Source organism: Lepisosteus oculatus, chromosome 2 (genome assembly GCF_040954835.1).
Source record: "Lepisosteus oculatus isolate fLepOcu1 chromosome 2, fLepOcu1.hap2, whole genome shotgun sequence".
Taxonomy (NCBI): domain Eukaryota; kingdom Metazoa; phylum Chordata; class Actinopteri; order Semionotiformes; family Lepisosteidae; genus Lepisosteus; species Lepisosteus oculatus.
Window position 1 is genome coordinate 63,133,719 of NC_090697.1, and position 27,936 is coordinate 63,161,654.

At 38.0% G+C, this 27,936-nt stretch overlaps 2 protein-coding genes across 3 annotated transcripts in view; one reads left to right on the forward strand and one right to left on the reverse strand.

The window, feature by feature from the left end:
* LOC102689301 (transmembrane protein 230) overlaps window positions 1-27,936 on the reverse strand; it is an 89,522-nt gene that overhangs the window by 55,336 nt on the left and 6,250 nt on the right. The window lies entirely within an intron of this gene.
* adra1aa (adrenoceptor alpha 1Aa) lies at window positions 338-27,923 on the forward strand. Its single transcript, XM_006625800.3, has 3 exons — window positions 338-738; window positions 14,056-15,912; window positions 20,742-27,923. Exons 2-3 carry the CDS (start codon window positions 15,015-15,017, stop codon window positions 21,245-21,247), a joined length of 1,404 nt encoding a protein of 467 aa, XP_006625863.1. The 5' UTR covers window positions 338-738; window positions 14,056-15,014; the 3' UTR covers window positions 21,248-27,923.

Below are 27,936 nucleotides of genomic sequence, written 5' to 3' on the forward strand. Positions count from 1 at the left end.
TTAGCACAACAGTTATAGGATTAGTGCAAAATACACTGTATGTGCCAAGGGGAGAAAACGGGAGATTTTATTGCAAGTAATCTAAAATCCTGTCATTGGTAGTTTCTCTGTGTGTATGTGGTGGGGTGTTACAGTATGTTATTAGAATATCAATACCTTTGCACCCTGAAATAATAACATACAGTACCAGTTAATTGTTCATTTCTACGCTTAAAAGAAAGAAAATAAAATAAAGGTACAATATAGGACAGGCACTTGGATCCATTTTTTCGTGGCTAAAGCAATATATTCAAGCGCCCGAACGGACGCGTTCTATTAATGTGAGAGAGGGAGATTGAGAGGGAGGGAGTAAAGGGAGAAAAAGGAATGAGTCACTTTGGAGTTTATTTTCTTTAAGAGAAAATAGTAGCAGAGGAGGTTCTGATTGAATATGACGTTTCCCAACGAAGAGGGAATCGAAGTACTTGACCAGTTTACTCGGCGCACACCGACACTGAATGCGACCGGAGAGACTAGAGGCGAGGTGGCACTGTTCGGTGCTTGACTTATAGGAATTATTGGACATTGTTGGGCTGTTTTCCCCTTTTCCTACACCGGGGTGCACTAATAACGGCACTTTCACAGTTTAGTTTACCTCCAGTTCACTTTTATTTTATTATCGATATTCATGAATACAAAAGGTTTTTGAGGACGTGCTTCGGACGTACTGTATGGACGCAATGACCGGAGAAAAACAAGGTAGGCTAATAAAACTAAGTGCAATCGTGTCTGGAATTTAACGTCTGCCTTCGAGTAATAATTTACATACCAGTCTTGGCTCTAAGAAATAAAAATGGAAGTTAGAACTGATACGCTTTGTGGTTGTCAGTTCGGTGCTAGGGAAATAGACTGCAGTCTGCTATAGGAGTACAAAAGGCATTGGAATTGTACTGAGGTTATCCCGCAGTTTATGAGACCCTTTTTATTTTGAACAGTGAAGGCTATATGCTATAGGCTACTTTTAAAACTGGACTACATTTATATTCATATTAACATGCAAGGTGAAAAATGTCAATTATATACCTAATTCATTTGAGCATTGAATGCACAGTATAGATAACATACACGATACCGTTTAATAGTTAAAATATAACCACTTTAATAAGAACATATTATCATTTGAGTAGTAATTGTAGTAATGTAGGTTATTATGAATGTACACTTTTCAACGCTACATTCTTTTACTGTACACGGTGAATATTTTCCGTTATACAAGTGCTTTTCAACTCTTATTCGAACTACTACTCTGTCAGCGTGTTAACATGTACTGTATAGCAGACTCAGGGTGTTAGCAAATGAGTACTGCTTTTTTTAACTAAGAGGGGTCTGCACATTCTAATCTTGATTTATGTTAAAATTTAAACTAATACAGATTACTGGTTAAAATGCCATTTTATAAGTTTTACTGTATTTTTTTAACAAAGGTTCTTAGATTTAAGAATACAAGTATTGGTATTTTGCACAGAATTTATTTTCGAAATGAGCTTTTCATACATAAATTCAGCTGAACACCTTTGCATCATATGTAATTCTTGTACATGCTTTTACTTGGCTACCTTTTTCTGAAAACCAATGTTTTTATTCCAAAATACACGCGTTAACAGAAACTTCGGACGCACGTAGATTTGACGGTTATCTGACTAGATTTCAGCAAAAACTACCGGTACATCAGTATATTTTCCACTGTGTTCATGTCTTTGCGACAATTTACATTTTCAAATTTCCTGGCTCATTTAATTTCATCAGCCTTTGCAGTGAAATCACTGTAGCCTGTCCTTCAAGAAATACAACACATCCCCGTTTTCACTCTGTTAAACAGTGATTATCCGCCAGGGGGACTGCATGCAGCTTCATTTCTTGGCATTAGGGGGAAAAAAAAACTACATTTCACAAGGAGCGGTAAACAGGTATTAACGATACACCACGCTGTCAATGAACGCTAATTGCGATATTCATTCATGAACAATCCATGAGAGACGGGAAAACAATGTTAATTGTATATTGTATAATCAAGTCCCAGTAAATACAAGCCCCTGTTGTACAGTACAGTATGTACATGTAGACTATACCTCACAGGTGGTCATCCTTGATAAGGTCTCCGCAACAGTGCACTTCACAGGTCGAAATCGCCAAATGCCTTTGAAGAAGTAGTCACTTCCACTATTACACTTTTAGGAATTATATCATACCCTGTTGTAACCTAGCAATGGATTGTGTTGTTAAAAAAAAACAGAAGCTTTGCAATCATTTGGGAACGGAATCTCATGTCCTCTATACTGTATGCTCAATACACAAGGTGAATAGTGACAGTACACCGAGCACCTGACATACAGTATTTTAAATGATTAATGATAATCACTGAATACATTTAACGAGGGAAGATAGGCGGACTTTGTTGGTCGCAGCAGTTCTTAGAATTCAATAAGAAACCGGTTCAGACCGTGAAGTCTCTTTACAGAAAAACACGAAACATGTTTCTTAAAACGTTACTTTAAATTCAGTTACCTTTATTAATTTAGTATTGATGAGAAATATTTTGCATTTATACATCCTTAAGTTCTGGTTGCTACCCTTCGACTAAAAAAACTAACATTGAATAAAACGAGGAGAGAAATCGACTTAATCAGTGTAGTAAACATGACTATAATTCCAAAAAAGTATGCTATTTAAAATATTTACGGGGGGACACGTATAAAAGATGATTGGTAGAACTCGGGAGCATTCGAAATGTTAATGCTAAGAAATCTTTCTCAGTCGGCGACTTAAGAAGGTAAACAGGCCGTGCGCTTATCTGTCACAGTACACATCATACTGTATATTCACCCGAGGTTTTCTTTCAGAAAATTAAAGCTGAAAGGGAAATACTGTATTAGTGCATCATAGTTAACAGAAGTACGTTATGTTAAAAAAAACACATTTTTCAATGTATTGTAAGGAACGAAGCAAATTAAAACTGTTACGTTAGCGTCAAAGTAAAAATGTAAAGCATGCAATTTTCTGAATTTCTGTGTCGGATTCTCACAGAACGGTTTTCATGAAATGCTTTATTATGTCACAGTATGTCACTGTACCAGGCAAATGATTTAATGCTCCTGGCGAGTGACAGATATATTAATAAAACGAATGTAGTACTTTAAATCCTTTAACTGTCGTACAAATTATGAAATATTCTACAAACAACATGCCTCATTTTCTGCACATATTTTATAAGAATTTGATTTCATTTATAAAATGGTATTTTTTAGAACCCCATGTCTTACTCTGCGTCTCTTTGAAATTTGTCACTGAGGTACAGTATCATTATGAGCGCAGGGCGTCAGTGATATGATTATGGTGCATCATGTTATCATCAAGAATTATAGTTCGTCATATCCCGAATTCTGCCGGTGGAGCTCCTGCCTAGGCAACCCACGGATTTTAAGAGGACTCCAAATGTTATGTTCACATCTTATCTGATCGTATAAATCGTTAAAGACTACAAACGGCATCTCCCTCAGGGTAACGAATCAATGTTCGGCAATAAGAGGCCAAAAGACTAACAATCTGTTTATTGTCCTAACCTCTATCTCTAGTTTGTTCAAAGATACTCGGCCCTACGCTAAAAAAAATCATCCATGCTTATTATATCCTTTTCATCCCTCCACAGCCCCACCCCCTATTTACATTTTTTCCAAAGAGAACTGAAAATTTCCCATATTTATTTTTTCACTTCAGTAAGAGAGCCCTTGTTGTGGACTTTCCGCTTTACAGGGGAACCATTATTTCTACAATTGTTATTGTAGAAATAAATAATTAAGCTTTTTATAGTGAGGCCCACTGGGATTTCAAGAAAAGCCTGATAATAGAAGAGCCATAATTAGGATTCACTACAGGAACAAACACAAAATGGTTGTACCAGCCCATATTTGGTTGTTATTCATACAGTATGCTATTGTTTTTCGCAGATTCCTGCATCTAATGCAACCTAAAGTGGCCTGAGGTATTTAAGAAAAAGAAAATGATACATGGAACATAATTACCATTAACAAAATAAAAATCTTAATCACAGAACATTGCAAGTCGATCGATGTCAACTTGATCCACTTCAAAATCCTCTTGGAGATTAGATACATTTTTGTTGTTGTTTAAAATTAAATCCTGGGCTACTTCATTTATAAAACATCTGTATGGGCATGTTAGCATGTAGTATTTGTTTTTTATATACTGTATGCATAACAATATAATTATTCAGGTGGATAGCTGCGTCAGCATGCGTAGGCTGCAAAGGAACAAGTAATAGGTTTATTCCATGCTGAAAAAAATAAGGAAGAAAACACAAAGTTTCAACCGTGGAGCCTTCTTCAGGTGTCTGAGAAGGCTCCACGGCTGAAACGTTGTGTTTTCTTTCTTCTTTTTTTCAGCATGGAATAAACCTATTACTTGTTCCTTTACAATATAATTATGTTATAAGTTACCAGACTCTGGTAAAAAGCAAACTCTTACAACCATTCCAGTAAAGTATAGTTAGTTGGACACGTAAAGTAAGCACGCTGTTATTCACTTCATAACCACCAGTCTCAGATACACTACATCAGCAGCTGTGATGTTGAGAGATATTTCGCTGTGAATAAACACAAATGATGTGTTACAAGAGAAGCTGCTGTGCTGAATGCAAATGTACATACAATCTGATCTGTTCATATTCTTGGCTACACCAATTCCCTCCTCTTCTTGGGACTGCAGAGCAGTAAGGCAACACGAGGTCAGCCTGTGGCTAATCATGTGTGAGAGAGGAGGGCAGTGAGATCTCCTCCACCATCCCTCAACTGTCTTACCACCCCACGTTATCCACAATGTCTGTGACCCAGCCCAGTTCCCTTTTAAAAAAAGAAACTTAAGTAATAACAATAAAAAATGATGATTGTTTTACATGGTCGACAAGACCTGATTTTATTGGTACTGTATAGCTGGTAAGCAAATTAAAGAGAAAAGGCCAGGCATAAAAGGATTTTGAATTCAGAGATCAGCGTGTCAGCTGTCCAGCATGTGTTTTGCTTCTGTGGCTTTTGCCCTCTGTTTTTTTTCCCATGCTGTGAAGGACAAGACAATTTCCATTTTCTGTATTACGGTTTACCTCAAGCCTGGTTTAAAAAATTGGCTTGCATTCTGGCAGATGGCATGGTGGCGCAGTGATTAGAATTGCTACTCCAAAGTGGTGAAGGCCTGGGTTCAATTCCTGTGGTTCGATCTGCATGGTGTAAGCACATTCTCCCCATGTTTGTGTGGGATTCCTCGCACAGTCCACAGATGTGGTGGTAGGTTAATTGTCTTTTGTAAAATTGGCCGTCTGTGTGTGCCCTGTAATGGAATGGACTCCTGTCCAGGGTGTATCCTGCCTTGTGCTCAATGCTTCTGTGGATAAGCTCCAGGCAACTGTAACACTGAATTGGTTGAGCAATTATTGAAAGTGATGTGATAATGAGGGCATGCTTTCTGGTGAAACTGGTCAAAATTACCCATTTGTTCCAGTTAATTAGTGCCAGAATTGGTAGTCTTAGATTTAATACTGCCCATCATGATATCACTCAGTATGAGTGATTAAGGTCATAGGACATACTATAAATGGCCGAAGTTGATCCCAATAAACAATTCACCCTGCAGGGTTGTCTCTTTGAGAAAAATGTAGTTTTATTCTCGTCTATGGATTTTCAATTACAGCAAATTCTTTTTTGTTTTTTGGCTTGTAAACAAATGTTTTTAATGGACAAAATGTTGAAAAAGTAAAAAAAAATAATCCTGAGAAACAGAAATATTTTTGGCGGGTTACACTTATTGCAAAATAAATTTTCCAAGCATAGCCAAAAACATGTAAAACAATATACGGGATTGCACAAAGACGAAGAAGGTGCCAATATGCAAAAAAAAAACACAGAAAACAGAGATGGCAGCAGGAGTGACATCTGTTGCTGCAAGAGATTGCTCACATTGATAGTGGTAATAAATAATGCAGGAGCAAGGAAGTGCAGATAGAATGCAAATAGAGAGAGTGCAGGGGTTGTGGGAATCACAAAGTTTTGACAAAATGGCAAAAACATCCTTGTTAACCTAATGAACTGTTCAGCTCTTAACATCTGCCTTATTAAGGCAACACTTTCCTGGCAATTTTAAAAGTTCCAAAGAGACAATGAAAGAGCATTTGCATTTCCCTCTGCTTTATTTCAGTCCTGTTTCTCTACTCTCTGCCATGTTGTCCTTAACACACAGAAATAAATGAGTACTTGAGTGCTAGTGTTGTAACAACAGCCTTTAAAGGCCTTTAAAGGCAATAACCCCTGTGATAAAAAAACAAACATGGCTCTGGACAACCTAAAAAATTTTCAGCCTATATCCAACCTACCGTTTCCTGCACAAAGTTTGGAACATGATATTACAGTTTACTTAAATAACCATTCAATCGCAAACAACTTCTTCAAACCCACGCAATCTGGTTTCAGACAACTACACAGTACAGAAACAACCCTGGTTATGGTCACTAATGATCTTCATATGACTTCTGATTCTTATGGCTTCTTATGGCTTTCTATCTTTATTCTCCTTGACCATAGTGCTGCTTTTGACACTATTAACCATGACATCTAACTTTCATGTCTTGATACTATTAGAAGTTTCTGACATTGCTCTTAAATGGTTCAAGCCTTAACTTACTGATTACAGACACTTTGTCTTTCTTGGGGTTTCAGTCCTGAAGTGGACTCATTAAGACTGGTGTTCCTCAGGGCTCAATACTGGTTCCCCTTCTCTTCAGCATTTACAGTTTCCCACTTGGTCAGCTATAAAGATCAGTGGACTAAATTATAATTTCTACACTGATGATACACATAATTATCCCCATACTAAACCTGACACTGATGTGGCTGTCTGTGATCTCTTTAATTGTATTTATGACAAAAAAAACATGGATGATTCAATATTTCCTCCATTTGAACTGTGACAAGAGTGAGGTCATGCTTCTTGGCAACTCCCATCAACTTTGTAAAGTCAATGAGTTGCTATATCTGTGGATGGTACTATACTTGAGTTTCAATATAAATTGAAGACCTTGGGGGTGATATTTGATCCAGGGTTGACGTTTTACCCACACGTGCAACATATTGTAAAAATATCATTCTTATCACATCCTAAAAGCTAGTCAACACTTTTGTCATCTCTTGAATTGATTAATGTTTGAATTGATTGAATTGATCTCTACTTGCTGGGATATCTAAATCCACATTGAACAAACTTTGGTATGTCCAGAATTTGTCAGCCAGAATCCTTACCAGGACTTGTGCAAGCAAACATACAGTATTACTTCTATCATGGAGTTCTTGCACTGGCTTCCAATCAGGTTTCATGTTCCACATGCTCACCTAAAAGGCTCTACATGGCTTGCTACATTAGAACCTGTCTGAATTACTATCGTCCTACTTCCCACCTCATAAACTTTTACCTAATTCTGGTCTTCTGTCTGTCCCCAAGCCCATCTACATACTATGGGTGACAGGGCCTTCCCCTGTCCCAAAGCTCTGGAATTCAAATCCCTAAGGATATCTGAGTATAACCTTCCCTGAGCACTTTCAAATCAAGACTCAAATCCTTCTCCTTATAGGCTTTTATTCTACTGGTTCCATGTCTGCCCCATTGTTTTCCTAGTCTACTCCTGCTGTCTCTTCTCACTGAGTACTTTTTTTCTTACTCTAAAGCGCTTTGAGAAGCAACTTTCGAAAGTGCTGTAAGAATAAAGTTTATTATTATTACGTTAGAGAAAAACAGAAACAACACAAGGAGTCCTGGGTTACATCAAAAGTTCAACCTGTCCAACCACGGGAATTTGGAAACGGTGTACTAGATGTTGACATTTTGTTTCACTGAATGACCAGGACTTTACACTGTAAACATTGGACCTGTTGAGAACTGAGAATTCTTGGTAATATGAAACTAATACTGTATCAGTGGTGTAAAGTTCACACATTTGTCAATAGCTTTTTAATGGATAAGAAGTGCGGCTGTATTTGCTTCTTACCAACCACCAAGCACAGGAGGTATAGTTTGTTATTTGCAACTAATCAATAGTTTTGATGTAATCAAGGCCAACTTTGACTTGGATTGTGAGGTCCCTTGTAGGACTTAGATGTACAGTTCACACCATCTTCATATTCAAGGTGGAATGTCTGTTCATTAGAAATCTCACTTTTGGCAAAAAGAGTTGAATAACATCCAGATATTGGACAAAAAATAAACATTTTATCTGATGAGAGGTTGTCAAAACACTTTGAAAATAACAACATAAACTACTGCCAACAAAAAGCATTGGGTGATGGTTCAGCAACTACAGTAAACTGTGTGAACTAAAGAAAGTCTTTATGACAGTAAAAGCCATTTAATGAGACACACTGTGTACTATTAATTCAAAGTTTCCCAATCCCTGTATTGGTAACCAAACATCTGTTAGATTTAATTCCAGCAGAGTGCTGGAATTGAAAAATTAATTGAACTATTTACTTGATAAATCACACCTTTTTAGTTGTTCTTTGCAGTTAGAAAGTTACTTATACATATGTGTTTATACAATAGGTAGATTAAAAACTGGCTGTTAAAAAAAACAATTAAAAAAGGTCAAATTAGTAAACTATCATTTAGATTTAAGATTCAATTAAATAATGAAGAACCCATACAGTATGGAGCAAAACACAGCAAACATTGATGTCAACAGCAGGAATTGGAAGTTCATTCTTGACAAACTCATGTCTTTCTTTAAAAAATACTTTGCTTTTAGTATATTGTTGCACTTTCATTGAGCTAACAGATTTCATGTAGTCTATCTAATACAATTTACCCTCACTGAGTGGTCTAAACTTAAAGATACTGGCAGTAGTTTGAAGTATATGGTATCAATCCAATCACCTCCCAATAACTTCCAAAGTAAGCATTCCTACCTGGATATATTCAAATACTTAAATTGCAGACATCTAACCATTACAATTTATGCCTTATTGAAGGCAGCTCATAAACCAAGCAATTGTATGAGGATAATAAGGATATATCTATCAATTTTCTAACCATTTCAGGGTCACAAGGGAGCTGGGCTGATCCTGGCAATTGCAGAGTATACACAGACAAAATCAAACATGTACACACTCACACCAGGGCTGTTTTGTCAGGGGCCAGTTAACCTACCAGTAGGTCTTTGGACTATGGGAGAAAACCAACATGAATACAGGAAGAACAGACAGACAGCAGCAGCCCAGGTTTGGAATTGAGGCCATGGCACTGCAAGGCAGCAATGCTAACCATAGTACTACCATGCCACCCCATGAGGATATATGTAAATCCATATTCTGCCCACTTCCCGATAACAAGTTATAAACCCATTAGTTAGTGGTGAGGCTGATATTTTCCACCACTGTACTCAATGTAACACAGCAGTACCATATTTATTTTATATTGTATTTTATAGAACATTTTATATAAACATACAGCTGGCATTTGTTACTTCAAGAACAGAAGAATTGCTTTAATTACTTTAAATACTGAATTTTAATGACCAGGACTCTGCAGTTTAAGATAGAAGCCTGTTGTAAATGAAATACCTCCATCATGCACCGGATTTGTAATTTGTGGCTGTTGAAAGATACATTGAAATCCCCAGTTCACCGTTTTACCAGCTGTAAACATTTGATAAGCCCAAAAAGACCCAGATAAAATATGAAAGTCTACAGGTATATGAATTAAAAGAAAACAGATCCTTCAGGGACCTTCAATGCCCTATGGAACACGAACAACTATCTGATCAGCCAACTAAGCTAATTTTTAAAGACACATGCATATTTAGATTTAAACTGACTACACGTGCTTCTGTCAAATAGTAAAATTAATTGTCTTTCTCTCACACAGAACACTTCCAGAAACAGCTTTGCTCAAAAGAAATATTGCCCAAATTTAATGAAAACCTTATCTGCCTTTCACTACTTCCCAAATCCAGGACCTAATGGCAGTTTTCCAAGTAGTCTTTGGCAACTGTAATTCTCCAAGTGGTGGTGCACAATTTGCTGAATGTTGTCCAGTGTGGGGTGGGAAAAGTTGTCTAGGGCTTTTCAGCACTGAACCTCTGATTCAGTCATGATTGTAATCCCTCCTCTTAAGGGCGCTCCGGCTCTTTCACATTTTAGTTGATTATGTGTACCTACCTCCAATCCAGCCCCCCCTTATAAGCCGACGCTCACTCTATTCCAGGCTCTGAATTGGAAGATGGTCGCCTGTCCTGACCCAGCTGAGTCCGGGGCTCAGAGCGCCTGGCCTCGTCAACCCCGTTTTTTTTTTTCCTATCCCTGCACTGGATCCTGTTCCAGTTCTTAACCTCGTCTTGTTTTGTCTTGGATGGATCACCTGGTACTGGACTTTTGGACTGCTTCTTGGTTTCCCCTTTCGGATTGTTTTGGACTAGTTCACCTGGACCGCGCCCCCCCCCCAAGCACCAGTGCACCGTCGTCACACTTCCTCGTGTTTGTTGCACTCCCTTCCAGATTCTATCGTCTGCATAATGTCCTGATAAACGCTTCGTAACACTGGGATGTGTTACCTTTGTTAGAAGACTAGTGTCTCAAAGTAGAGCAGAAGGAGGAATCTGCCTACCATATACTTTCACATTTTCGACCCGTGTGAGGGCACCATAAACTGAAACATGAAATTCGCGTAACTGTCAATTCCAAATCTGGGGGAGTGTACATTAACTGGACAGTCTATTTTTTAAAACGAAGTCTCTATGAAGTGACATGTCTTGATTTCTGACAGGCGACTGGGGCAAAGGTTTGATCTTGGACAGGATGACAGTCCATTTCAGATGACGCGCACTCTCATGCACAAAAAGGGCAATTGGAATATGTTAGAGCAGTGGCTTTCTATCCTGGTCTTGGGAGATCATCGTGTCTTCTGGAGTTTGTTCCAGCCAGCTTCTCAAATGCAAGCCAATTTTCATTGTTTTAAATTTTAGATTTGGTTTTAAATTTTCTTTCAACTCTTAAAAGGTTTTATGGGGTTTATAGCCCCATTTTAGCCCTGTCACAGCACTAAACAAGTTAGAGGCTGTATAAATTCTGTATGCTGATGTTGGTGCAAATAACAAACCTTATTTATTGTATTTTTGAGGCCCAAGACTGAGTGCAGTCTAAATAAGCAAGGAGATCAATCACATGCATGAATTAGGAGCAGTGATTGAGTGCCAAGTTAGAATAGAAACAGTTCTCCCTCAGAACCACCTCAGGAGAATCACTGATTTGGAGATGCCAATTATCATAGACAGTACATGTTTATGAAGTGGAGAGGAAACTAGAAGTTGGGATGCATCTACCTTGAGATACAACCCCATCCAATCCACTCTGCTCCAGAAATTGACTTAAGTCCACTTCTTATTTATTATTAAACTGATCATTATTATGATCAATCTATCAATTAGGGAGCTACACTGTTGGGCGTCAGTATTCTGTAGATTTACACTGAATGAGAAAAAAAGGTGACAAGAATAGTAAAAAAATGAAATCTTCCTATGGACCATTAAGGATAGCAAATAAAATATTTATTTTTTCATTTATTTCATAACAATCTAAAATACTCTGTCTGGCGTTCCAGGTCTACTTTAGTGTAGCCTGGCTTCAGAAGCTTTGCTGACTGTAATTAATAAATAATTGCAGCATCCCGCTTCATTTATCAATCGGGGACATCATTACCCTGCCTTTTGTTATTCCGTGCACAGTCTGGTGAGTGAAACAGACCAATAACAGCGAAATTAATGACCCATGCAGGGAAACTAATCAAATTGATCACAGACGTCCAGTGGGCTTTGCTGTGAGCAGATTTCTGATCAAGGGTCTTAAACACTGTTGGGAGAAATAATGATTAACTGTAGGGGGACAGAAGTCAGAAGTTCAGAGATCACAAAAACAATAACAAAAATAAAGACAACAATTCTCCCTAACCTTCAGTGCCAAAAAGCGTGATTTATCTACTCTGTACAGTAAAATAGAAATAATCTATTATTCTTGCACTGTATTTCAGTCTTGGACTTGTCAGTACAACATGATAGATCGGGTGGCTTCTAGTTTAACTGTGACAATTTGGCTGTGGAGAGGCACTGCCAGCAGGCTATAATGTTCAGATTTTGTGATCTACTTGATGAAGACAAAATTTCTGTCATCCACACTTTTCTTATTTGTTCATTTTTTCATAATTCTGTCCCTTCTGTCCAGTAACCTACTGCATATTTCTTTAACAGTTGGATCCAGTCTAGAAGTAAACACAAACATAAGTACAGTATATAACAACAGAAGGTCAAACATCAAAATACAATATAAAACCCTGTAAATGAGCAGGGTACCATTTGGAGTATTTTCTGGATAGAAGTGGCACAGAAATGAAGGATATGCACATTCAGAACTGATTGTAGGGGTGTTCTTGTAGATAGAATTTTGGTAAAATAAAGCAATTATACAGATTGAGTTCTTACAGGTGGCATAAACAAATTAATAAGATTTCTGGATCAAAAAACCTTTTGGAACCTATCTCCATTTTTGTCCATCAAATGTCAGTATTCTCTTCTGTACCCTGCCCATTTGGAATCTCTAATAGCTAACTAACTTGATTTGCCATTTGGGAAATAAAAGTGTATTACAGGTGTATTAACACCAGGTGGAGACGAATAGAAGTTCTCACAACACTACTAATTTACAGGAGCCTGAGGGATTGGGTGGTAAGGCTTAACCCTCTTAACTGTGACAGAGCTGAGATACTGGAGGTACAGGTATCCCTCTCACAGGCAGCAATTTCTGTAGTATGAGGCTGTAGTCCTTTAGCTTAGGAGTCAAAGTCCTGGTGCTTTAGGATGCTATAGGTTTTTGAGTTCACCCGGGATTTTAAATATCTTAATCGAATATTGTCTTAAGAACTTTTTTATGCTCTTCAGAACCTGCTACTTTAATGATACCCCTGCTTTACCTTGATACTCTGAGCATCTTTACTAGTTGTGCCATTTGGCACTAGTTGCTCCCTCTTCATCCAATTCTTATTTGATTAAACACATTTTTTCAGACGTCTAGTAAAAAAAGCAAATACAAGGTACAACAATAAAGTAAGAAACATGGGAGAGTCCAGACATGGCTTGACCTTATTTGTCCTTAATGTTTCATACAAAAAGATCCACTTTTTATCTGGCAGAAAAAAAAAATCTTCATTTTAATTTCAGGTGATTGGTAGGAGATTGAGCTTTCAAAACCAGCACTATTCTTTTTACTCCTGCTGCAGGTAGGGTTGGGTCATTGTGATCCACTGCCATGAGACGCTGTAGCAGAATAACTTGACCAAAATTAGAAAACCATAAGTAAACAGTGATAGGGTCACATTGCTGATATTGGATCAATGTCTTCACAGGTTGTTTACCAATACTGAGTTACAATAAGATAGGTCCAGCCTTACCATATTATCTGTAAAATATACTAATGATGCACAATTATTTATGCAGACCCTGATATTGTGCTGGAAGTGACTCTGATATTGCCACGGGAAGAGAATTGTAAAACTAGTCTAGCAAAACACAATTATGCAGCAAGAGTAAAGCTTTGAAATGTCTGTTACAGTCAATAAGTTAACTGTGATTGAAGTTATTCCATTCCAGATCCATTTCTCTTACTTAGGATGAACTCTTTATACTGCAAATAAAAAAAAGTTTTCAGTCTTTTGTTGACTCCGAGATTCCTACATAATCTTCAAAGAAGAAAAACAACAGGGTTTTTGCAAATACTCAGCCACAGCAAAAGGGAAAAAAAGGTTTCGAATTAAGAATCGCTGCACCAGTGAAGTGTTTACATAATTGGAAATGGGGGTGGATCATTCTGTTGGCTGCAAGTAGATATGATAGAATGGCTGGGTTTATGACAGAATTATTAACAAAATGTGTTTTCAAAAATGAACATTGCAAAATCATCAGTTTGCTGTGTCCTTCTATTTCAGACTGCACTGGAGTCCTTGTACAGATTGATCCTTTTTGCACATTGCTGCAGATCCGGTCCAAGTTCTGGCAGTTCCCACAGTTTGGAGATGGATTAAAAGCAGACCCTTCTTTCCCTATGCCCTTTCTACCAAAAATATTCACCAGAGGACACTGCCAAGCTTTTTTTTCCAGATAAAAACGTGGACCATTTTATTATACCCAGGGTGAGACACGAATAAAGGACCATCCCGCGGATGACTGGATTCAGACTACAAAGAGAATGTTCACTGTGGTATAGATTTAAGGATTTGTGAAGGATTTAATGCCTGCTCTGTAAGAGAGTGGTTTTCAGGACTATAACCCCTTGAAAACAAAATAATCAAATCAATTTCAGCCAGTTAAAAGTGCTGGAACTATGGAAGACTTGTTAAGAAGTAGAAGAGATGTGGCAAAAGAACAACAATGTTTTTTTTAAGACACAGGACAGTTTGAACTATTACAAAATAGTCTCAGGACCACGCATACCAGAAAACGTCAATCTGCTATGATTCCAACAGTCTCTAAAGATCCACAAATGCCTTGTCTCAATTGGGGATAAAACTACTCTGGTGGTCATCAGTTGTCAGACTCCCACTCTTTAAACTAGTTCAGAAGCTGGAGCTAGACCCCCTTTAGCAAAGGCCCAGAGGCAGGAATGGAAATTACGTATTCTAGCCCCTCGGATTACACCAGTACTTTCATTGTACTTTCGTTGTGCTCAGAAACATAAACAGTAGCCATCTCATCCTGTCTTTCACAGATGGATGTGGTTATAATGTGGTTAGGGTCCTCCTTTTATCCTAAGTATAAGATAATGAAACAATAACAAGGCAGTAATAAAAAAAAGTCTTAAGTGGAGACAGACTTTGACAGGACTCTTTCCCCCTAAGTCCTTTGTAAATTCCACCCCCTTCCACCTTCCGTGCTGTGTTCTGCAGACATGGTCCCCCTAGGGGAGAACATGATTCCAGATTCGCTGCCACAAAACTGTACCAACTGCACGCAGGCCCCCACCCCAGGCCTGGACATTACCAAAGCAGTGGTCCTGGGGTTGGTTCTAGGGATCTTCATTGTTTTTGGGATCCTTGGGAACATCCTGGTCATCCTCTCAGTGGCGTGTCACCGGCACCTCCAGACGGTCACACACTACTTCATCGTCAACCTGGCAGTGGCCGACCTGCTGCTGAGCACCACAGTGCTCCCTTTCTCTGCCACTTTTGAGATCTTGGGCCGCTGGGTGTTCGGGAGGGTCTTCTGCAACATCTGGGCAGCCGTGGATGTTCTGTGCTGTACCGCCTCCATTATGAGCCTCTGTGTTATCTCCATCGACCGCTATGTGGGCGTGAGCTACCCTTTGCGCTACCCTGCCATTATGACGGAGCGGCGGGGTGTGCTGGCACTGGTGGGACTGTGGGCACTTTCCATCACCATCTCCATTGGGCCGCTCTTTGGCTGGAAGGAGCCTGCGCCCGAGGACGAGAGCGTGTGCAAGATCACCGAGGAGCCCGGCTACGCGATCTTCTCCGCCGTCGGCTCCTTCTATCTCCCACTGTCTGTCATCTTGACCGCGTATTGCCGTGTCTATGTGGTAGCAAAGCGTGAGACCCGGGGCCTGCGAGATGGCTGCAAAACTGACAAGTCCGACTCGGAGAGTGTGACTCTGCGGATGCATCGGGGAAACACTCCTGTGCCCGAGGATGAGGCCATGCGAGGCCGTCTGCACTTCTCCTTGCGCCTGCTCAAGTTCTCCCGTGAGAAGAAGGCTGCTAAGACCCTGGGGATTGTAGTGGGCTGCTTTGTGCTCTGCTGGTTGCCCTTCTTCCTTGTGCTGCCCATTGGTGAGTCAACCAAATTGTGAGCTCCATAAAACTACCTTTTTGGGGGGCCACATCAGACAGGTCTTTAAACCCTTAATAAACTCCTTCAAGATGAAAATCAGATTATGGCAAATCTATACTGATCATAGTTCAGAAACAAATATGGTAAGAAAGCTTGCTTAGTTAGTCCAGTCGTCTTCAACCACATTATGTTCATTTCCTCTGAACTACTATACAAGAATATTGGTCTGGGAGATCCAGTAGGTGAACTAGCAGTGCATTACCAGTGTGTTTAGAAAATTTTGTTTAGAAAATTGTAGTGGACACACGAATACAGTTTGTGAGATTGGAATACACCATTGATTGGAATACGCCATTTAGCTGCTGATGTAGATTTTATCATCAAAACAGAAGTTTGCCTTTGTATGAGTAGATCATTCATTCATTTTAGCTGTTGTCTAATCCCTAAAATTACAACCATATAAATGCACTTAGTAAAATTGCACAGATGTAAATAAATCCAGCAAAAAATAGCTAAAATGTATTTATACATACCCTGGGAGATTTGCAGACAGAACATATTTGCCTCCAGTATGATTTATGTGTTTCACACTTTTAAAACCCAGGGCTTGGCTCTGAATCCTTTTCACATCTGTTTTCTTTTCTTCTGCTAGTTGTTTTTTAATAGCACATATTTATATGGACATATCAAGTTTGGAAAAAAAAACCTCTGCAAATACATATTTGAATCAGCTTCTTAGAATTCAGTTTTTTTTTTTAGCATGCCACATCTTTCAGTTAGAAATAGAAATGTTTCTTCTACTCAGAGAGCTACTGGAAAATATTTTTTCAGAGCCACTAACCATTTACAATATCGCTATAGTAAATCATCTGCATTTCAATACAAATGAGTGTTGCCAAAATTTTGCATAGATCTACTGAAATCAGCGAGAGAGAGAAAATAAAAACAAATTCAATTTCCCTAGTGTTTAATGCTGAGATGTCTTCTAGTGAATGTCTGTAGTAAAGACACATTCATCTTCAGCATTCATAATTTCCTTTCCTTTTTGGCCTGTTATTGCCTACACATACAGGAAGTCTGGGGAGCAAATGAAGGAACTATCAAGACCACTTTTAAAATGGAATCCTTTTCACAAGGAATGCTCAAAACTGATGCATTATGTACAGTATGGCAAAACCTGTTTTTGATGCTTGATGAGCATCTCATACCCATTTCAAAGACGAAAAACTCCCATCACTTGAAGGGGTGAATATTTTTGCAATGCACTGTATTTGGCTGTTGGGAAATGTGTATTATAATAAGCAATCTTTGCATAACCAAGTACAGAAGACACCGTGACAGCCTGTTCAGTCATTGCAATACTTTGCCTACGACCATTGAGGACCTCAAAATATTTCTTGTCTGGTACACCCTGATCTGTCTAACACAGGATAATTGCTATGCTTAGATTGCAGGTGCTAAACACATGAGAAAAAAATCAACAACAAAGAAATGTGCAGATATATATACCCCACTCTAATGCATCTCCTACTGTAATTATTGTGATCCTTTTCAATATATCCATTGTTTCCTTTCCTATTCTGATTATATCACATGAAAATATAATTTGTAGCACTTCACGATAATGGATACAGTTGCACTTTTCATGAATTCATTGTGGAGACAAGTCTGTGTCTATCACCCTGGGAAAATTACTAAACCTCCTTGTTCTTCATCCATTGAATGAAACATTAAAAACGAGGCTCTACTGAAAAAGAACTTTACATCAGTAATTAAGAACTTCTTCCCTAGTCTCTGTAAGATGTTCTGGAAAAAAAAACTGTTTGTAAAAGGACCTGATTTATTCATTTTAATAGTTGAATTTTTTTAATAATTTAAGTTTAATTTTTACAGCATCACTGATGTGAAGAAATATTTTCCATTAAATGCACATTTGGGCATTCGTTTATTAAGGCAGTGGAATTCAATGTGTTCTCCCCTGACCACAGCAAGGCATGCTGAAATCTCATTGTTTAGGTATGCGGCTCCAGTGCTGTATTAAAAACCTTGTCAATTTCCTATAATTAAACCAAATAGACCATGCAGGGGTGTTTGTTTTGCCCTGGTGTCAATACGGAGGAGGATAAATGAAGAGGGATATGGGAGGGGGGCTTTTATTAATTCCAGAATTTGACCTACGTTGGAATTTGACCAGGTCAAAAAAAGTGAAAGCCATATGGTTTAAATCGCACTGCTTAGCCTAGTTACATGTTCATCTGGCTGCTTGTGTGTCCATATCTTCTTTACTTTCAGTTATCCTGTGTAGCTCCGGAGCTGCGCATTTGTTTTCTCCTAGTGACTTCCCTCCTCTTGCGGCCCCCTGTCCTCCCCTTGTGTTGATTGATGTTTGCATAACATGACATTGGCATCAACCTTCTCCTGTGCAGTAATCAGGAAAAACAAACTGTTGGTGCTTTCATACACATTTTTAATCCTAGTGCACATGGGTCTCCAGCCCTGGTCCTGTACAGCTTTACAAGCTTACTACTTAACCATCATTTGTTTCCTTTCACCATGTATTATTCAATAATTATTCAAGCACAACATAATGTTTTTATGTCTAACTGAAGACACCTTAAAATGTGGGGATTTTAAGACCCAGGGCTGAAAACCACCATCACCAGCCCAGTGTATATACAGTACAGTACACAAGATCATAAAATAACATATTATAGCATGTACTACTGTATATATAACACTCCACTTATTACACCATGTGTAAAGAAATATACAATACATGCTTGTACACATTTACTTTCTAATCAAAGTTTTGCCAACATTTTGGTTTAGAATTTTATTGTTTTTACCTGAACTTACTGACATACTGTATATACTGTATAATGAGCAATTAAATGAATAACTTAAGACTCAACAGAACTTAAAAAGAAGCTATCCATATGATTTGTGTTCCAAGTTGCTTTTGCTTTGCAACAGAAGTTAATGATTCATGGTGTGAAATTATTGACAGAATCCTGAAAGAGAATAAATGCAGGCAAACATATGACTCCTTAGTGTGATTTCTGCTGGATCAATCTCAATACTCATCCTGACTTAATCACTGTGGCGATATTGGTACTATAACAACTTTAAATCCAAGTTGAATTGCGAACTAGTTTTTTTGTAGTTTTATAGCTACAGAAATAAGCCTTCAGAAGTGCAGAGATTAGCACCCAATTATGTATTTTTCAACTGCAACAGATAACACAGGAACAGAACTGGTAATCAGGCCTTCTGCTTACAAAGCCATTGATGTACTTCAGTTGAAGGTAATAGCTGGAACCAGGAGTCTTGACTTTTTGTAAACAGCGCTCTTATGTGTGTGTACTAGGTGGATCAACATTTGAGTGCTTTTTGAAAGCAAAAATGACAAATACTGAATAAAATATAAAGCTGTAGCTGCAGCTATAAAGCTGGTAAAATATAATGTGTTGTCAGGCATGTTAACAGAGGTGCAAACTGAGACGTTTTAATCCTTAAACCTTATTCACTCACTGGGCTGCATGAAAGTTTGATTTAATTTGGTTTTATCTCACTGCTTCTGAAGATATCATCTTGAGAAGCCAATTTTCCATCTTCTGAATCATTTTAGCACTAAAACGATAACTGTACTCATTGAACAGTAACAGAGTAGTACAGAAGTATACCAGACTATGTATTCAAACTTAGAAACAATGAAAACATGGAAGTTATTATTTTTATTTAAACCTGACCACTTGATCAAGAGTTTTAGATTATATTGGCATGGGCTGGATAACCCAGACACCTGTTTACGAGATAAATTTGAATAATTCTGATATCAGCTGTCCATTAAGTCATGTGGCAAACAGTAGGATAGTAGCGAATTAGAGGTCTTTAAATTGTTTTTCTGTCATCTAAACTGTGAGGGATCAACAAAAGACACAAAAACAAGTAAAAAACATCTGTTTTCAAAAAATGCCTCTGCCTATATTTTTACATTATTTTTTAAAAGATTTCTATAACCAATCCTTCTGCACCTGTAACATAAATACTGATGAAACTGCCATCCTAAACCCCAAGACTGATGTACTGTAAGTCTGTCTTATATTATTATAATGCTAGGCACAGAATAGAAGCTGCCAATTAGAAGACAGTGGCCTGTGAACATTTCATAAGCTAACATTATTAATTGTTTGGTAGTGATTTGTACTCTGCCTCCTTATAGGAGCACCCTCCTTAGCTATCAGAAGGTACCCAATTTATGGTGCTAATTTCAATAAAAACCATTAACCTCAACAAAGACCCAACAGAGGCAGAGAAATTGAATTTGCTGTTGTGCTCTTCCTTCCATCGAAGAACACCCTCTGATTTTAATAAGCCAACATGGTGGTGTCATTTTCATTTACAACGCTGGTGATGCAGGCTTTTCATTATTTCCAGGATAAAATGAAAAATCACAGTGTGCAATACTGGACCAGTACCTGCATTGGAGTTATGTTGTAATCTTTTAAATTGCTGCAGTATACCACCATAAAGACAGAGTGGAGCATAAGAAGGGACAATAAACACATGGTAAATTAAAGGTAATGATAATAATGATAAAATATTAAGAAACCATGGTAAAGCAAATACAGTACAAGGTAATATCATGAAAAACAACTTATATGAGTTAATAACTTGTTATTAACAACGATGTGTATATGTCAAAACATGTTCCACAGCAGCCAAGGATAACTGTGCTTTGATATTTTCCTGAAAATGTCAGTGGTCATTATAGTGATTTGCGCCTTTTTTAACATTCTTTTTTTCTGTGTATTTCCTGTATTCCCAGGCTCTATATTCCCAGCCTGTCGGCCACCTGAGACCATTTTCAAAATCACCTTCTGGTTGGGTTATTTCAATAGCTGCATCAACCCCATCATCTACCCCTGCTCCAGTCAGGAGTTCAAGAAGGCCTTCCAGAATGTGCTGAGAGTGCAGTGCTTGTCACGGAAGGCCAGACAAGCCTCAAAACCACATTCCCTGGCTGTGGGACATGGGCATTTTGGCACTCTGGAAGCAGAGCAGCGTGGAGACCATGGACACAGTCCCACCACACCCATTCTGAGCCGAGCAGCAACACAGAGAGACAGAGGGGAGAGGAGGGCTTGTTCAGGGGTGACCTCCACAGAGCGCCACAGCTGTCGAACAGAGGCAGCCCGGGTACGAAGCAAAAGCCTGCTGAGGGCATGCTGCTGTATTGTCAGTGAACCTCCGAAGCAAGGCCACACACCCACGCCTGTACCAGTCATCAAAATTCACAAGCTCTCACTGTGTGAGAACGGAGAGGCCGTGTAACTGAGGCCTCAGGTCGCAATCACACTTGCAGCACAATATCCCCCACAAGGAGAACAATATAAGTGCTGGCCCCTTGTCTCAGACAGTCAATTCAAGCACCAGGATTGGTGGTCAAAGGCCTCACTTGGAACAGGACAGGAAAACCGACCTTAAAAAGTGCAAATTTACTTTTAATTTAGCATTTTCCAGATGCATCTTCCCTATGCTGTCATTCCTGTAGCTATGTTATAGTCATGAGAAAACGTTTCTGAACCCTTTGGAGTTTTCTGCATTCCTGCATTAATTGCTCCTGAAATGTGATCTGATCTTCTTTATCATTATAATATTTATCATAATAATAGATAAACACAATCTGATCAAACAAATAACACACAAACAGTTGTACTTTTTCTTGCCTATATTGAACACATTGTTTATGCATTTACTGTCTATACTGGAAAAAGTATGTGAACTTCTAGTATTATGACCTCTATTAAAGGGGGAGTCGGGAATTCCAATTAAATGAGATGACATTTAGGTGTGAGTTTCAGATGCCCTGCCCTGTAAAAAACCCCAAAACACTTGGTGAAACATGCACTGATCAAAAGCGGTTTCAGAAGGCCTCAGAAGTAGACATTGATGCTCACAAAGCTTCAAAGGGATAAAAAGGCATTTATGAAGACTAAAGCCTTTGTCAATCCACAGTCAGGCAGATACTATACAAATGCAATAGCTACTCTCCCTAGGAGTGGTCTTCCAACAAAAATCACGGCAAGAGCAAGCCATACAAAGATCAAGGAGGTAACAAAGAACCCTAAGGTAACAGCTTCATAAGGTAGTTCATGAGGATCTTCAGGCATCTCTTGCACTGGCTAATGTCTGTGTTCATGAGTCCACAATAAGGAAAACATTGAACAAGAGTGTGTCCATGGAAGGAGACCGTGGAGGAAACCACTGCTTTAAAAAAAAAAAATTGCTGCCCCCTCAAGTTTGGCAAAGGCCACCTAGATGTTCCACAAGGCTCTTAGAACAATATTCTCTGGACAAATGTGAACTTTGTGGCATAAATATGTTTAGAGAAAAACAAAGCATGGTGGGGGGAGCATCGTGGTTTGGGGCTGCTCTGCTGCCTCAGGGCCCAGACAGCTTGCAATCATTGAGGGACCAATGAATTCCAAAATACATCACTAATTTCTACGAGGGAATGTCAGGGTATCTGGCCATGATCTCAAGCTAAATAGAAGTTGGGTCATGCAGCATGACAATCTGCAGGAGTAAAAACAGAATAGCTTAAACAGAAGACATTTTGCATTTTGGAATGGCCAAGTCAGAGTCTTGACCTTAACCCAATTGAAGTGCTGTGGCATGACCTGAGGCAAGCTGTTCTTGCAAGATATCACCAAAAAAATCAATAAATTGAAACAGTTTTTTAACAAGGAATGGGCCATAATACCCCCCATAGCGATGTGCTGGACTGATCAGCAGCTACAAACACATTTAATTGAGGTTATTGCTGCTAAAGGAGGTTCCACCAGTTACTACTGTAAATCTAAAGATTCACATACTTTTTCCAGAATAGACAGAGAATGTTTTAAAAATGTGATCACCAGAGACATGAAAAAGTACAATTGTTTGTATTTTACTTATTTAATCAGATTGTGTTGTGATATAATCTATTATTATGACAGAGATGAAGATTTCATTTGAGGAGCAATTACTACAGGAATACAGATAATTCCAATCTTCACAATCTTTTTCTCACAACTGTATGCTCCTTTCATTCATCAAACACTGAATCTGCCATGATTCATAATTCACTGATTTAACGCAGTGTGTATGGTAAAGAGCAAGTGGAAAGGCATGCTAGTGTCCTGTGCTTTTTTGACTTAAGAGGCCTTCAAATAGGATGTGCCTGCACCAAAGGTTAAAGTGCCATCACTTGTTGTTCAAAGAGCCCAGTGTCTCAGAATTGTGCCACAAAAAGCCATTAACTGTCAAGTAGGTCAGTACAAGAATAGTGAGTCTCTTTCTTTGTTCAATCTGAAGTGAAGTTTACCTTCTTTAAAATTTCTTAGCCCAAGGACCTTCAGAAATATCTAAGTATCAAGAAATATAAGAACAATATAGTATTATACACAGCTGTGTAAAAGTTTTAGACATTTTCCTATGCTCTACTAAGTGTTTTTCCTACTGTACTTTGTGCAGGAACACAGTTCTTTGATGACCCATTTTGTTGTAAGATAACAGTTTAACAGTAATCCTGACAGATCTGTATTTCATTGTACAGAAAGTAGTATTTTACCTTTAAGGTTATATAAAGTGCAACAATTGTTATTCATTGCAAAGAATACGTGACAGCAAATCAGTAAGATTTGATTGATAAATGTGATGGATTAGATAGTACAACCCTTCATAGTGACTGCTCATATATAGTTTACCTCAAACTGATGTGAACAAGTTTTTGAAGATGGGGGTCAGTGTAAATTACTAAAGATGACAAAATGACAATTAACTGTATTAATAACAGTCAGTTTTAATAAAACACTAGTGGTGACTTTACATAAATGTAGTGTAACTTCTGAATATGTCTAAATTGTCTAAGATTTTTACACAGTAGTGCATATCACCATGTTTTGCTCCTGCAATTTAAAATTGTATCTGTAAGCCATTTATTCATTGTTGTTGTCCTAACATGTTTATACTTTAAGCAAGCACTAGTTTCTGTGAAGCAGGTGTTTGTAAGAAATAATACAATTTTCCCAAATTTGGTGCTACAGAAGCACCTGCAGTCACAATTTTCACAGTAGCTGCAAACTTTGAAAATGGAAAGCTTAAAATCATGTCAGGATGTGAACAATAGCAGAAAAAAATCTACTAGGAACAACATGTTGTGATTTATAATGCTGTAGCCATTAGAACCCTATTACTTGTGTGTTAAAGAATAAGAAACTACATCACGATACAGGGGGACTGGAAATTGACTGCATTGCTGTTTTGTTTGATTTTTTTAAATCTTTTTTGCAAGGGATTAAGAGCAGGGCTTTGCCAAATGAACATTTATTAAGACTGAAAGCCGCTGCATGTGCCTGGAGAGAGCTTAGGAAATCCCTCCTGAAAAGCACAAGAAATATCAGAGACTTGCCTTTTATTTCAGCAGCATCAGGCCCAGCCTCCCAGTGGAGATCAGGGATGGCTACGAATAATCAACGTTTCTGATTACTTCAGAGTTCAGAGTGGACAAACACTGACACTTCTCCGAGAAGAGATAACAGGGGAGTTATTGAAGCTGTGGGACTTTCTACCTGGGATATTGCTCTGCCTTTGGGGAGTAGGGGGTGGACAAAAAAAAAATCTCAGCTAGATGAGTCAGCTGCATTCAAGTTCAAGGCTTTCACCTGGAGTGCAAACGGTCTGTGTGTGGCTGTAATTAAAAAGTAAGATCGTAACCGAGCTTCTCTCAACTCTAAAAGCAGCAGCCTATCCACAGACCTGGGTCAAAACTGGGATGGCAGATCCCAGTCAGGGCAGATGTCTGTGTCTCTACCTGTCTCTTAATGAGCTTGACTCACTATGGACGAGAGGATTGACCATTGATTGTGATAGTCGGATTCTGGGCAATTAGCTACCAAAGCACATTCTAGATTCTCCCTTTTAATATTTAACAAACATTCTAGAAGCAGCTGCGACTCCTGAAGCATACACACCACTACGAAACCCTCAAGAAATTTTACTATACTAAATGTACATGGAATTTTCATAATTTTCCCAGGAACAAGTGCTATTGGGAAGTTGATCATCCAAAAGAGGGTGTTTGTTTTGTTGACAGGCGGGTGGGCTGGCAAAACCTTATAGCACTGCACTCAAAAATAAACCAAGTGGCAGCACATCGGTCCTCAGCAGTATTATTCTTAAACCTCCAACTATCTTATTTTGTATCTTCAGATAGCATGTACAAGTGTCAGAATCCATGAAGTAGCCCTGCTTCATTCCTGAGAATGGGCTCTCTGCATTGAAGTCCTTACCCTGCTCATCTAACATGGCCATATGAGCTGAATTGTGCAAAAATGTTTTCTGGCAAGCTGTAATGTAATAAGTTATTCTTGTGACCAGACACACATGTGACCTCATGTCTGGGTAACTGAAGTCCACAGAATGACTGCTATCTCTTGGACATATGTTCTTTTTTTAATCAGTCTGTATAAAAGGCAATTTTTAATGTAAAGAAAAGAATCATCTAGAAGATCCATTCAAAGACTAGATCTAAAAAGACTCTAAGAGACTTAAAAGATTCCCAGTACACAGCAGTTTGATCCATTCCAGGATTTACATACTTCTGGCCCATATACAAAGCAAACAAAAATAAACCAAAAAGGCCTTTATACGTGCCAAACAAGGGTTTGGCATGCTTCAGGCTTACCTCATTTTGTGTGCATTTGCATGATTTATGGACTTACAATTCTTTGCTGTTTTGCTTCCTCTCTAAAAAGCCTTCAGCGATTGTAAAATATTGAAATACAATCAACAGCCAGACACTGGGGGTTTTCTTGTCTTTCCCTTCAGTGTTCTGATGAGAGCAGAGACTGTCAAACATTTCTAGCTATCATGAAGACAAATCCCAAAACATCTGTAATCAAACTTCTTCAACTGGTTCTTGAATGCTAGGGAGACCACGGACAACATAATGTGGATTTCCATTACTTCTATATTGTTGGTGTTTTTCCAACATTTGCTTTCCACAATAAAAATAATAAAAACCCCAGATGACAATAAAACAACACAAAAAGAACTAAGAAAACAACTTGTTAGCATTATATACAGATGATTATGAAATGATCTGCGTCAATTTGATCAAATTAGTGAATACGTGAAATCATCCAAGATATAGATTCTCAGAGGCACAATGTGATTTTTATACACAGTCCTTCCAAGTGATAGATTCAGAAGACAGGAAGATTAATCAAATATAGAGTATTCCAGCTTTTTGGAATTAAAGCACATTTAGTCGCACATTTGTTACAAAGCCAGTTTCTGAAATTGATAGACAAAAAAGCAATTTCAGCTGGAGCTTTTTTTTTTTAGTGAATTTTAGAACTAATTTTAGAATGGTCCAAACCATAGCAACATTAACTTGGTAACTCCACAACTTCAACCTTACACATCTGAATACATGCTGTTTCACAAGTGTCTGAAAATATTATAGATCTCCACATGATAATACTAGTGAACATACTATATGAATATCAAAGGTATTGTGCATTTTGATTTCTTCTCTCAGATGTATAAACTTGTGCCAATTTTGTACTCATTGGGTCAGACTCTTTTGATGGACTGTCTTTATCATTAGAAAGCCTGACACTAAACAGACAATTTCTTCATTATCAGTGTATGAATAAACATGAATACTGTGCAGACAGCAGTCTAATGCATACTTTTAGTGAATAATTTGTAAGCTCACAAGAAATGACTATGTGCAATCTGATTAATTATTGAATTCTAAGGCTAAAATCCCCAGATCAGAAATATAAAGACGGACAATCAAGCACACAATTACTGCTTTTAAATAGACTCCTTTTTTAAGATTGTGAAAACAAAAAAAAGTCTATGTTAATTTAAACTTTGACCTTCACATCTTTTTATTACCATATTAACTGGAATGGTAAGCTATACTTTTATTTTTTATTAAATTATTTAATGTCCAAATAACTCATGTAGCACTATCCATGTAGGATTTTGAGAGTCTGAAAAGGCGTACTGAATTTATCAATCTAATCAAATTAATGTATCAATTAATAGCTCAGTGCTGAAGATTCTAGAAGGCCCTCCATTTTGTGGGTCTGGGTGGACTCAGAGATATTTAATCAAACTTTATTGTACACATTCACATGTACATGCAAGCTGTACTTATGCAAGTGCAAAATGTGTAACAGTCTGGACAATGTTTTCTATGTACAGAATACGTTTATTTAGCTTTGTTTCATTTTCTTTTTTTTTATTGTGAGCTTCCTTTATGCCTTGTTGTACTGTTTAATATTTTATGTCCTAAATAATATATGCTCTAAAAAAGTTCAGATAAACTTTCTCGGAAAACAAACTGAAGATACACTGATATTCGGATCTCTGAGTTTTGAGATACTGACTGTAAAGTCAACATGTTAATTGAAAGGAAATGAATCAGGTTTGACTAGCTCTTTCCTCATTCACCTCCTATGTCTGAAATACCCGTGTTATGAGTACAGTTGGGATACTTTTCAGGTATCAGGCTTGACCTATGTACAGTATGATCTAGAAGACTACTGTCCAGTAGGTTTCATAGGTTACCCTGACATCATCAACATCTAAAAATGTAGAACAGTTCTAGCAGGTTATTTTTAAAGATTTTGATATACAGTATTTAATACTTCATCCCTGAGTTCACTGGACAAGTTTTTTTCAATGGATTTTTTTTCTTATTTTGAATGCTAAACCATTTTATTGTGGCTCTCCATTGACCATCAACGGAATATCTTATAGAAATACATTGCTGCCATGTCTGCCATATTTCTTGTGAACAAGGTATGCTCTTTGAAGCATTATTATGCCAAAATGTCATCTCTGTTGCTCTGAAACCTGTGCAAACTGAAAGGTGTCCTACTGTTAAAACAATAGTATGGTGATATTTCTGTGTCTTTTGATGTCATATATTGTAATAAAAAAAAATATAAAAAGTTATA